Below are 12,371 nucleotides of genomic sequence, written 5' to 3'. Positions count from 1 at the left end.
CACTCCCCAAACATGACTGCGCTCCATCCAACCAAACATTGAACAGGCTGGTAATAGGGGTTGCGACAATGGCGGCAGATAGTTTCACCCAACCAAACATTGACCGCTCCAGCTCTTTCAAACAAATCTGGATTGACCTGGACTTGGGCTGAGCTGCGGGGGGGCGGACTGTTGGCCGAGGTTGGAGACATGGTCTCAGCACCAGGGAAGTGATAGGGGTTCAGACTGGTTTATCGGTGGAGACATTTACCTAGTCAGTGCAGTGGGCAGCTGGGAGGATATTCTTGTTCTCCATGGACTTTGTCCCAGAACTTTTTTTAGTTGGAGCTACAGGATGCAAACTTCTGCCTGAAGAACTGGCCTTAGCTTTCCTGACCCTGCGTGTATCTTCCCCCCTGAACACATATCACGGGGGCACGCATACACCCCACTGGATGTTTTTGGCTGCAACTATCTTAGACTTTCTGTTCCTGGTTCTGCATTTTTGTTGGAGCATGCTTCTCTTGGTCCATCTTTTAAAGAATGACCAGGCATCCTCAATGCATGGCCAATTTGCCTGAAACAATGCCTTCAAACTCTACCTACTTGCTGCACACACAATGTTGAATCTTGCTCTTTGTGTAGTGAGTTCATTTACATTAGGTTTTCACCAGCTGTTGTTCTGGCCTCATTGCAGTAGCCTCCCGAATCAGCTGCTGCGCTCAGCTGACCCACAATACAATAGAAAAATGTATTCTGGACTGATTTCTGAAACAACGTAGATGTTTTCCTGCATCAAACTGTGAATTAGCTAAATGTTAAATTTAAGGGTCAGCCATTTTGGAGCAAATAAGTTATTGCAGCACCAATTTGCAGATTTAAACTGCAGAGGCTTGAGTTAGTGAAATCAGTACATAACTTTGTGTCCTCATTAGTAAGCTCTGGGAGGGGAAGGGTCACTGCAACTGTGCAATTGTGGCAAGATGTGTAGGCGTCGAACCCCCCCTCCCAGTTCCCCTCTCCGTCCTGCAAAACCTGCCAATGATGTTGTAAGCAAAGAGAAAGAGCTTGGGAAAAATGTTTCTGTTTAATATTTCATACTTTTGCCAATTGATATTGAGCTCACGCTCCATGGTGTACACGTGCCCCGAGGCCCTGCCTTTTCCATTTATCTTTATTATTATTTTATTCCATTTACTCTTATTTTGAATGGGCATTTCTTTATGAGTAATTATACCATTTGTTTGACAGTCAGTGGCGTGTATTCATGGATGCCAAGGGAAACCAGTCTCCCCCCCCCAAAAACAAATAAACATATACAATAATCAATTTAGTCTCTCTGTGTTTCATCATTTTCCTTCAATCCGCAAGAGGCGGGAGCACGGGAGAATCATCCACGCGAGCGAAACAGCGCCCCTTTGTCTCTGTATGTGTAGGCCATCTATCTGATGCTATCTGGTCCCAGAGAGTATGACATTGTTGTCACCCATACCAAGGGAAGCTAGTAAGAATTGGACTCCCTTCATAAAAAAAGTTTAAAATATAAGCCAATCAGCATTGAGCTAAACTGAGAGAGCTCAACTGTGAATGGTCCTGGCACACCAAAAAAAAAGTGTCAAGGGAAGCCCGTTTGGATTTGGCATCACTCCAATGAAATATGTCATTGACACAAACAACTTGAATTGTTGCATCTCGTTGTGTTGTTGTCCAGTGGTTAGCTAGCTAGCTAAAATTGTCCCTTTTCTAAATTAGCCATGGATGGAGATAGGGATTTGGACTTGTGGTTTAATTTAATTCTCCATACTGACCAATGATTATAACGGTAATTCTGATCCAACCATTAATTAATACATTCTGCCTTTGGCCTGAGAGGATGGACGTTCAATGTGTAGCTAGATGTAGAAGGCTAATGTTAACGAGCTAACGTTACCCATGAAAGGAAGTTAGGCTAGCAAGCAAGCATTTTAGCTAGCTAGCCTATGACAACAACAAATAAAAGTGTGCACTGTATGACAGAGTGATAGACCGTTTCATCAACATGTAAGAGAGGATGGCATTGGTGTTTCTTTACAAGTAGGGTGAGTCAACATGTTTTTTTCTACTTGCACGAACACACACACACACACACACACACACACACATACACAAACACACACACACACACACACACACACACACACACACACACACACACACACACACACACACATGTGTATGTGACAAATAAAAATTTGATTTGACACACACACACACACACACACACACACACACACACAGAAATCAGAAACATGGACAGCCACATCATATTTAGGTTACATTGATTGGACTAAATTGTTTTTGGTATCTTTTAGTTGTCCGTGTATTAGACTAAGCATACAGTAGGTGATTTGCTGATGTTGAAATGTTGCTAATAGTGAAGGTAGCTCCTGTTTCTTAGCGACTTGCGAGAACTCTCTGTGGTTCTAAATCAATAGTTGTTTAGTGTTCCGAAAATGTCAGAAACATTGACTTGCTTGACCATGCTGTAGGTCATGTAACTGTTACACGCAATATGCTTTGTGGACTTCACCGGACAGGGGTTGTTTTCCAGTTTTGTGATAAAACAAAGGTGTGTTTGAACTTATTCTGCCACTGTGTCCTCTTATTGTCTCTGCCTTTAGGCCTATATATCACATGTGTCAAGTATATGAAGCAAACAACGCAATTATCACAACACTTAGGTCGTAATATGGTACTTTGTTTTTTGCATCCCCAGTGATTTTACCCACGCACCGTTACTGTTGTCAAAGGCTTATGAAAGCTGTGTGCAGTTGTATTAGTCTCACTGGATGGAAGGAGTCACTGTAGTTGTATTAGTCTCACTGGATGGAAGGAGTCACTGTAGTTGTATTAGTCTCACTGGATGGAAGGAGTCACTGTAGTTGTATTAGTCTCACTGGATGGAAGGAGTCACTGTAGTTGTATTAGTCTCACTGGATGGAAGGAGTCACTGTAGTTGTATTAGTCTCACTGGATGGAAGGAGTCACTGTAGTTGTATTAGTCTCACTGGATGGAAGGAGTCACTGTAGTTGTATTAGTCTCACTGGATGGAAGGAGTCACTGTAATTGCAACTTCATTAAATCCAGTGGTGGTAGTCTCAGTTTATTTTAGAAACTGTAAAAACAATTTTCTCTGGTTTAAGACTGGATGTCTGCCAAACATATCCCTTCTGGGAGATGATATTAGACCAAAAAAAGATTGTGTGTGTGTGTACGCGTCTGTGCGTGTGTGTGTTCCTCCACTTCCGTGTGTGTCTACACGCGCGTGTATGCCCTTGCCACTTGTTTGTGTACTGAGGCTTAACACCCAGTCTCCCAGGTGGGAAGGCTATAAGGAGCACAGAGAGGATGACCTTCCTAATCAGCCCAACTCAACCTTCGTCTCTGCCCACTGTGCCCAGGGCCCATCTAGAGGACACCTTCTTGGAGCAGCTGGTGCCAGCCCCTGTACCATGGAAGTGGATGGGCTCACCATGGCATTTAAAGAAGGACAGCCAAAGAGCAACTGTCACTCAGGAGGGAGTGGGGATAAAGACAGAGGGAGAGAGAGACAGAAAGTGAAAGATCAAGATAACGAATGTGTATGTCAGACAGAAATATTGAAAGAGGGAGGAGGAAGAGAGAGAAACACAGAGAGAGTATTGTGGAGATCGAAACACAACAGATTTGGAGACAGTTTGAAAGACAAACAGAGCGAAAGAAAGACTTTTATAAAACTTCAACAGAGAGAAACAGACAAAAAGGGACAGAGAAACGGCAAGAGGATTGTTGTTTTGAATGGACATGACTTTCTCCTTCCCTCTATTTGGCTTCAATTCAATTCTGTACCATTTTCCCCCAGTGTGCACTTGTTCACTGTAACCTATTGGATGGTATAGATCCAGTGGAGTATTTTGATTTCAATAACGATTTAATTTATGAATATAGAAAACATATATTTGGAACATTTTTCAATATATTGTTGTACATAATATATTCAACATGCATGTCAAAGTTCCACCGTCTCTGCTAGTATTAAAGTTATGGCCCATTTTACATAGAGAAATTTGCATAGTAGGCAATGTAACCAATCACAGCCTTCCTTTTACTCGTACCGGCAAGATGGCACCAACAGACATGGCAGCTCTGCTTCTAGCTCCTAAGAAACTTTGCAGTATTTCGTTTTTTTGTGTGTTATTTCTTACATTATTAGCCCAGAATGTTTTTTGTGTTATTACATACAGATGGAAATAACTTTTGGATAGCAGAGAGACGGTAACTCACCAGCATTACAACCAGGAATACGACTTTCCTGAATTGGATCCTTTGTTCATACACCCCAGGGCAATTGAACTTATCCCAGAGGCTGCTCCAAGACGCCGCCTGCGGAGACAAGGTATTCTGAGTGGACTTCTAGTCCAACTCAGGAGACGGGCACACCATCCACCGCTTCAGAGTATATTACTTGCTAATGTTCAGTCTCTGGACAATAAAGTAGACGAGCTCTGGGCGAGGATCTCCTTCCAGAGAGACATCAGGGACTGTAACATGCTCTGTTTAACGAAATCATGGATCTCTCTGGATATCCTTTCCCTGTCCATCCATCCAGCTGGGTTCTCAGTTCATCATGCAGACAGGAATGAAGAACTCTCCTGAAAGAAGACAGGCGGGGGTGTATATTTCATGATAAACTACTCATGGTGTGATTGTGATAACATACAGAAACTCAAGTCCTTTTGTTCTTCAGTTGTAGTCACAGCCGTGGATGTTCATCCTCAGGCAGATACCATGACGGCATCAATGAACTACACTGGACTTTATGCAAACTGAGGCCGCATTTATTGTAGCTGGAGATTTTAACAAAGCAAACATGAGGAAAATGCTACCGAAGTTCTATTAACACATTGACTGTAGTACTTGCCTTTTCCAAATGCCTACAAGGCCCTTCCCCGTCCTCCCTTCGGCAAATCAGATCACGACTCCATTTTGCTCCTCCCTTCCTATAGGCAGAAACTCAAACAGGAAGTACCCGTGCTAAGGTATACTTAATGCTGGTCTGACCAATTGGAATCCATGCTTCAAGATTGTATTGAAAATGTTCCGGGTAGCCTCTGAGAATAACATTGACGTTTACACGGATATGGTGCCTGAATTCATCAGGAAGTGTATAGGGGTTGTTGTTCCCATGCTGACTATTAAAACCTACCCAAGCGAGAAACAGTGTATAAACTGAAAGCATGAACCACCGCATTTAACCGTGGCAAGGTGACTGGGAATATGGTCGATGGCAATCAAAAAGGCAAAACGTCAGTACAAAGACAAAGTGGAGTTGCAATTCAACAACTCAGACACGGGACGTATGTGGCAGGGTCGAAAGTCACAGATTACAAATGGAAAACCAGCCACATCGCGTACACTAATGTTTTGCTCCCAGACAAGCTGAACACCTACTTAGCCCGCTTTGAGGACAACACAGTGCCACCGACGCAGCCCACTCTCAATGATTGTGTGCTCTCGTTCTCCGTGACCGATGTGAGTAAGGCAGTTAAGCAAATTAACCCTTGCATGGCTGCCATTCCAGACGACATACCTAGCCGCGTCATCAAAGCATGCACAGACCAGCTGGTTGGAGTGTTTACGGACATATTCAATCTCTCCCTATACCAGTCTGCTGTCCACACTTGCTTCACCATTGTTCCTGTACCCCCCCCCCCCAAAAAAAAATGTAACTGAACTAAATGACTATCATCACATAGCACTCACTTCTGTCATCATGAAGTGTTGGAGAGGCTAGTTAAGGATCATATCACCTCTACCTTACCTAACACCCTAGACCAACTTCAATTTGCTGGGTCTGACCCCCAGGGCCCTGAGCTTAATGATGAGCTTGGAGGGTACTATGGTGTTGAAGGCTGAGCTATAGTCAATGAACAGCATTCTGACGTAGGTATTCCTCTTGTCCAGATAGAATAGGGCAGTGTGCAGTGCAATGGCGATTGCACCGTTTGAGGATCTATTGGGGCGGTAAGCAAATTGAAGTTGGTCTAGGGTGTTAGGTAAGGTAGAGGTGATATGATCCTTAACTAGCCTCTCCAACACTTCATGACGACAGAAGTGAGTGCTATGGGACGATAGTCATTTAGTTCAGTTACATTTGGGGGGGGGGGGGGGTACAGGAACAATGGTGAAGCAAGTGTGGACAGCAGACTGGTATAGGGAGAGATTGAATATGTCCGTAAACACTCCAACCAGCTGGTCTGTGCATGCTAGTGTGGAAGAGATATGATCCTTGACTAGTCTCTCAAAGCACTTCATGATGATGGAAGTGAGTGCTACGGGGCGGTAGTCATTTAGCTCAGCAAAGAAGTTTAGTTTGTCTGGGAGCAAGACATCGTGGTCCGTGACGGGGCTGGCACTTCTTTCGCCTCTTCAAACTCTTCAAAGAAAAGGATTACAATTTGTGAAAATCCCCCAAATCTTGCCAAATCATGCAATTTTTTGTCTGGGTTTCATGAGGAATCAGAAACTCTGTCTAGTCTACACCAATCCAATGATTGTATATTCATGAGGGTTTAAGTATAAGGCCACGTCTCAATAGTTTAGAATGGCTTCCCCCTCTCATTTCATCTCATCCTTATCTTCTCTGATCCGACAACATTACATGAGTAAAAGTAATACAGCAGAAAGGTTATTTGGATATCAACTCTCACCTATCTTTGCTTTTAGATCTGCATAAATTAAGGAAAGGACCCAAGAGGTGGTCATTTGGGTCAAAGGAGGGTGAGTGTAGTCAATGTGGAATAGCTAGCTAGTTAGTGCTAGTTAGACCAACGTCCATTGTGCGCTAGACTAACATCCATTGTGCGCTAGATTGTGCAGGTGATATCACCCCACTCTGATACATAGCAGTCGTTGTTTCCGTTGCTCTCCCATAGCTTTTGTGGAGTGACAGGTAACAGTGTTGTTAGTAACAGCAGATTGCTAGTTTGATGCAACCTAACTGGTATGTTACACTAGCCCAGCTCCTATTCATGCTAAATAAACAGGGGCATAACCAGTGCAGCTCAGCATAACATTACGCTGTGGTTCTATGTTCAAGAATATGACATGGAGCTCACGAGAACACGAACACTTGATGAAGTGGGCTCTGCTCACGCTCTGTTCTGCACTGGCCAAAAGTTGCGCATCCAGTGTAGCAGGTTAAAGACCCAGTGTTTTCTCCACACCAGTGTAGCAGGTAAAAGACCTGTGGTTTTCTCCACACCACAGTGTAGCAGGTAAAATACCTGTGGTTTTCTCCACACCCCAGTGTAGCAGGTAAAAGACCTGTGGTTTTCTCCAACCCACAGTGTAGCAGGTAAAAGACCCAGTGTTTTCTCCACACCCCAGTGTAGCAGGTAAAAGTCCCAGTGTTTTCTCCACACCCCAGTGTAGCAGATAAAAGACCCAGTTTTTTCTCCACACCCCAGTGTAGCAGGTAAAAGTCCCAGTGTTTTCTCCACACCCCAGTGTAGCAGATAAAAGACCCAGTGTTTTCTCCACACCCCAGTGTAGCAGGTAAAAGACCCAGCGTTTTCTCCACACCCCAGTGTAGCAGATAAAATACCCAGTGTTTTCTCCACACCCCAGTGTAGCAGGTAAAAGACCCAGTGTTTTCTCCACGCCCCAGTGTAGCAGGTAAAAGACCCAGTGTTTTCTCCACGCCCCAGTGTAGCAGGTAAAAGACCCAGTGTTTTCTCCACGCCCCAGTGTAGCAGGTAAAAGACCCGGTGTTTTCTCCACACCCCAGTGTAACCGGTAAAAGACTCAGTGTTTTCTCCACACCCCAGTGCAGCAGGTAAAAGTTATTGTGTTTTCTCCACACCCCAGTGCAGCAGGTAAAAGTTATTGTGTTTTCTCCACACCCCAGTGCAGCAGGTAAAAGTTATTGTGTTTTCTCCACACCCCAGTGCAGCAGGTAAAAGTTATTGTGTTTTCTCCACACCCCAGTGCAGCAGGTAAAAGTTCTGGTGTTTTCTCCACGCCCTAGTGCAGCAGGTAAAAGTTCTGGTGTTTTCTCCATGCCCCATTGCAGCAGGTAAAAATTCTGGTGTTTTCTCCATGCCCCAAGTGCAGCAGGTAAAAGTTATGGTGTTTTCTCCACGCCCCAGTGCAGCAGGTAAAAGTTCTGGTGTTTTCTCCATGCCCCAGTGCAGCAGGTAAAAGTTCTGGTGTTTTCTCCATGCCCCAGTGCAGCAGGTAAAAGTTCTGGTGTTTTCTCCACGCCCCAGTGCAGCAGGTAAAAGTTCTGGTGTTTTCTCCATGCCCCAGTGCAGCAGGTAAAAGTTATGGTGTTTTCTCCACGCCCCAGTGCAGCAGGTAAAAGTTCTGGTGTTTTCTCCATGCCCCAGTGTAGAACATAAAATACCCAGTGTTTTCTCCTAAGTAACTCTCTTCCCTCCGTCTCTCTAGGTGAAACCCATGACAAGGACATCCAGGTGGTGGAGTTACCCATCGTGGACAGCCTTCAGCCCCGCCCCCCCTACCTGCCCTTGTCCATCCCTGAAGACCTAGCCCAGCGCCTCCACCGGCTCCATGGTGACCCGTCCGTGTGGTGGGTGTCCCAGTTCGTCAAGTACCTGGTCCATCCTCAGGCCTGGCTGGAGAAGGAGATCCTGGATACCACAGCCAAGCTGGGTTTCAGGCATCCCATCATAGGGTATGTACTCTTTTTTTCTTTGTCTGTCTCTTATGATTTTCAGTTTCCGTTGTTCTCCTTCTCTGTTCTTTTTTGTCTGTTTCTCTCAGTCTGTCTTTCTGACTCTCTCTCTCCCTCTCTCTTATTTTATTCAGCACTGTCTCTATTTCCCACCATTCTCTCTCTCTTCTTTATTCACATCTCTATCCCTTTGTCGTCTCCTCTCCTCTCCTCACTCTCCCCCTGATGTTCTAATAGAGTACCTTTTGGGGTCACTTAGAAATGTCCTTGTTTTCCATGAAAACATACATGAAATTAGTTGCAAAATGAATAGGAAAGATAGTCAAGAAGTTGACAAGGTTATAAATAATTATTTTTAATTGAAATAATAATTGTGTCCTTCAAACGTTGCTTTCGTCAAAGAATCCTTCATTTGCTGCAATTATAGCCTTGCAGACCATTGGCATTCTAGTTGTCAATTTGTAATTTAATCTGAGGAGATTTCACCCTATGCTCCCTGAAGCACCTCCCACAAGATTGATTGGCTTGATGGGCACTTCTTACATACCAAACGGTCAAGCTGCTCCCACAACAGCTCAGTAGGGTTGAGATCCGGTGACTGTGCTGGCCACTCCATTATAGACAGAATACCAGCTGACTGCTTCTTCCCTAAATAGTTATTGCATAGTTTGGAACTGTGCTTTGTGTCATTGTCCTGTTTTAGGAGGAAATTGGCTCCAATTAAGCGCCGTCCACGGGGTATGGCATGGCGTTGCAAAATGGAGTGATAGCCTTCCTTCTTCAAGATCCCTTTAAATGATGATGTTTTGGGGCTGTTGCTGGGCAACACGGACTTTCAACTCCCTCCAAAGATTTTCTATGGGGTTGAGATCTGGAGACTGGCTATGCCACTCCAGGATCTGGAGACTGGCTATGCCACTCCAGGACCTTGAAATGCTTCTTACGAAGCCACTCCTTCGTTGCCCGGGCGGTGTGTTTGGGATCATTGTCATGCTGAAAGACCCAGCCACATTTCATCTTCAATGCCCTTGCTGATGGAAGGTTTTCACTCAAAATGTCATGATACATTGCCCCATTCATTCTTTCCTTTACACGGATCAGTCGTCCTGGTCCCTTTGCAGAAAAACAGCCCCAAAGCATGATGTTTCCACCCCCATGCTTCACAGTAGGTATGGTGTTATTTGGATGCAACTCAGCATTCTTTGTCCTCCAAACACGACGAGTTGAGTTTTTACCAAAAAGTTATATTTTGGTTTCATCTGACCATATGACATTCTCCCAATCTTCTTCTGGATCATCCAAATGCTCTCTAGCAAACTTCAGACGGGCCTGGACATGTACTGGCTTAAGCAGGGGGACACGTCTGGCACTGCAGGGTTTGAGTCCCTGGCGGCGTAGTGTGTTACTGATGGTAGGCTTTGTTACTTTAATCCCAGCTCTCTGCAGGTCATTCACTAGGTCCCCCTGTGTGGTTCTGGGATTTTTGCTCACCATTCTTGTGATAATTTTGACCCCACGGGGTGAGATCTTGCGTGGAGCCCCAGATCGAGGGAGATTATCAGGGGTCTTGTATGTCTTCCATTTCCCAATAATTGCCCCCACAGTTGATTTCTTCAAACCAAGCTGCTTACCTATTGCAGATTCAGTATTCCCAGCCTGGTGCAGGTCTACAATTTTGTTTCTGGTGTCCTTTGACAGCTCTTTGGTCTTGGCCATAGTGGAGTTTGGAGTGTGACTGTTTAAGGTTGTGGACAGCTGTCTTTTATACTGATAACAAGTTCAAACAGGTTCCATTAATACAGGTAACGAGTGGAGGACAGAGGAGCCTCTTAAAGAAGAAGTTACAGGTCTGTGAGAGCCAGAAATCTTGCTTGTTTGTAGGTGACCAAATACTTATTTCCCACCATCATTTGCAAATAAATTCATAAAAAATCCTACAATGTGATTTTCTGGATTTTTTTCTTCTAATTCATAGTTGAAGTGTACCTATGATGAAAATTACTGGCCTCTCTCATCTTTTTAAGTGGGAGAACTTGCACAATTGGTGGCTGACAAAATACTTTTTTGCCCCACTGTATGTAGATATTCCATTTAAAAATCTGCCCTTTCCAGCTACAATAGTAATTTACAATATTAACAATGTCTACACTGTATTTCTGATCAATTTGATGTTATTTTAATGGACAAAAAAATAGCTTTTCTTTCAAAAACAAGGACATTTCTAAGTGACCCCAAACTTTTGAACAGTAGTGTATAGTGCCGGAGTACTTCTAATATAGTGCCTGAGTACATCTAATATAGTGCCTGAGTACTTCTCACAGCACCCCAGGGGGAAAGGAGGTGGGGTGGGAGGGGGGGAATGGAGCGGAGAGGGAAAGAAGAGAAGGGGAGAGGAGTGGGTGGGTGGGGAGGGAGGGAAGGAAGGCTTGGTTTTGGTGGTGTAAGAGGAGGATGGAGAGAGCGCTGTGGGGGGAGAGTATAAAATAGAGGAGGCTAGAGAGAGCTGTGGGGAGAGAGTATAACATAGAGGAGACTAGAGAGAGAGCTGTGGGGAGAGAGTATAAAATAGAGGAGACTAGAGAGAGAGCTGTGGGAGAGAGTATAAAATAGAGTAGACTAGAGAGAGAGCTGTGGGATAGAGTATAAAACAGGAGAATAGAGAGAGAGAGAGAGAGAGAGAGAGAGAGAGAGTGCTAGAGCAGGAAAGTGAGGGGGGCTTCAGAGGGGGAGTGAGTGTAGGAGGTGTCTCTGAGGTAAAGAAATGGCTTGGGAGCCAGACTTTTGGCTACAGTCTCCCTGCATCTCCCCGTCTCTCCACGCTCCAGCCTCAGACCCAACCTCAGACCCAGCTCCAGCCACAGACCCAGCCATAGACCCAGCCACAGCTCCAGCCACAGACCCAGCCCCAGACCCAGACCCAGCCCCAGACCCAGCCACAGCTCCAGCCACAACTCCAGACCCAGACCCAGCCACAGACCCAGACCCAGCCACAACCCCAGACCCAGCCACAGACCCAGCCACAGCTCCAGCCACAGACCCAACCACAAACCCAGCCACAGCTCCAGCCACAAACGCAGCCACAGCTCCAGCTACAGACCCAACCACAAACCCAGCCACAGCTCCAGCCACAAACCCAGCCACAGCTCCAGACCCAGCCACAGCTCCAGCCACAAACCCAGCCACAGCTCCAGACCCAGCCACAGCTCCAGCCACAGCTCCAGCCACAGCTTCAGCCACAGCTCCAGCCACAAACCCAGCCACAGCTCCAGCCACAAACCCAGCCACAGCCATAGAGGACGTGGTGGAAGAGGATGGAGGGATGGTGGGATTCACTACTCAAATGCCGCTTGACGCTAAGCACCCCACAGCACGGCCGTTTTGTCTGCCAACGAACAGGCGGCGGGATAAAGGGAGAGAAAAGGGAGACAACGAGACGACAAACAAAATAGGAGGAGAGATGTAAGGAGAGAGAAAGCAGGAGAAAGAGAGAGAGACATGGCAGAGGGAAGAGAAGTGGAGGGGAGACGGAAACCATGGCAGAGAGATGAGATTTGGGGAAGCGGAGAATGGAGAGACTCGCAGTCAAGAGTCCCATCACAGAGAGAGAGATGGAAAGAGAGAGAAGGGGGTAGAGATGAATAGAGGGATAGACTGAGAGAAAGATGAAGAGAATCA

General features: G+C 45.5%; 1 protein-coding gene across 1 annotated transcript in view; it reads left to right on the top strand.

The window, feature by feature from the left end:
* Positions 1 to 12,371, top strand: part of LOC115115430 (alpha-(1,6)-fucosyltransferase-like) — a 187,754-nt gene that overhangs the window by 172,397 nt on the left and 2,986 nt on the right. Inside the window, exon 7 of the mRNA XM_065026209.1 lies at positions 8,450 to 8,696. Coding sequence (XP_064882281.1) covers positions 8,450 to 8,696 — 247 coding nt within the window. The remainder of the gene's footprint in view (positions 1 to 8,449; positions 8,697 to 12,371) is intronic.

This window comes from Oncorhynchus nerka, linkage group LG13 (genome assembly GCF_034236695.1).
Source record: "Oncorhynchus nerka isolate Pitt River linkage group LG13, Oner_Uvic_2.0, whole genome shotgun sequence".
Taxonomy (NCBI): domain Eukaryota; kingdom Metazoa; phylum Chordata; class Actinopteri; order Salmoniformes; family Salmonidae; genus Oncorhynchus; species Oncorhynchus nerka.
Note: the sequence above shows the minus strand (reverse complement) of the source record. Positions and strands in the feature narration are given on the sequence as shown.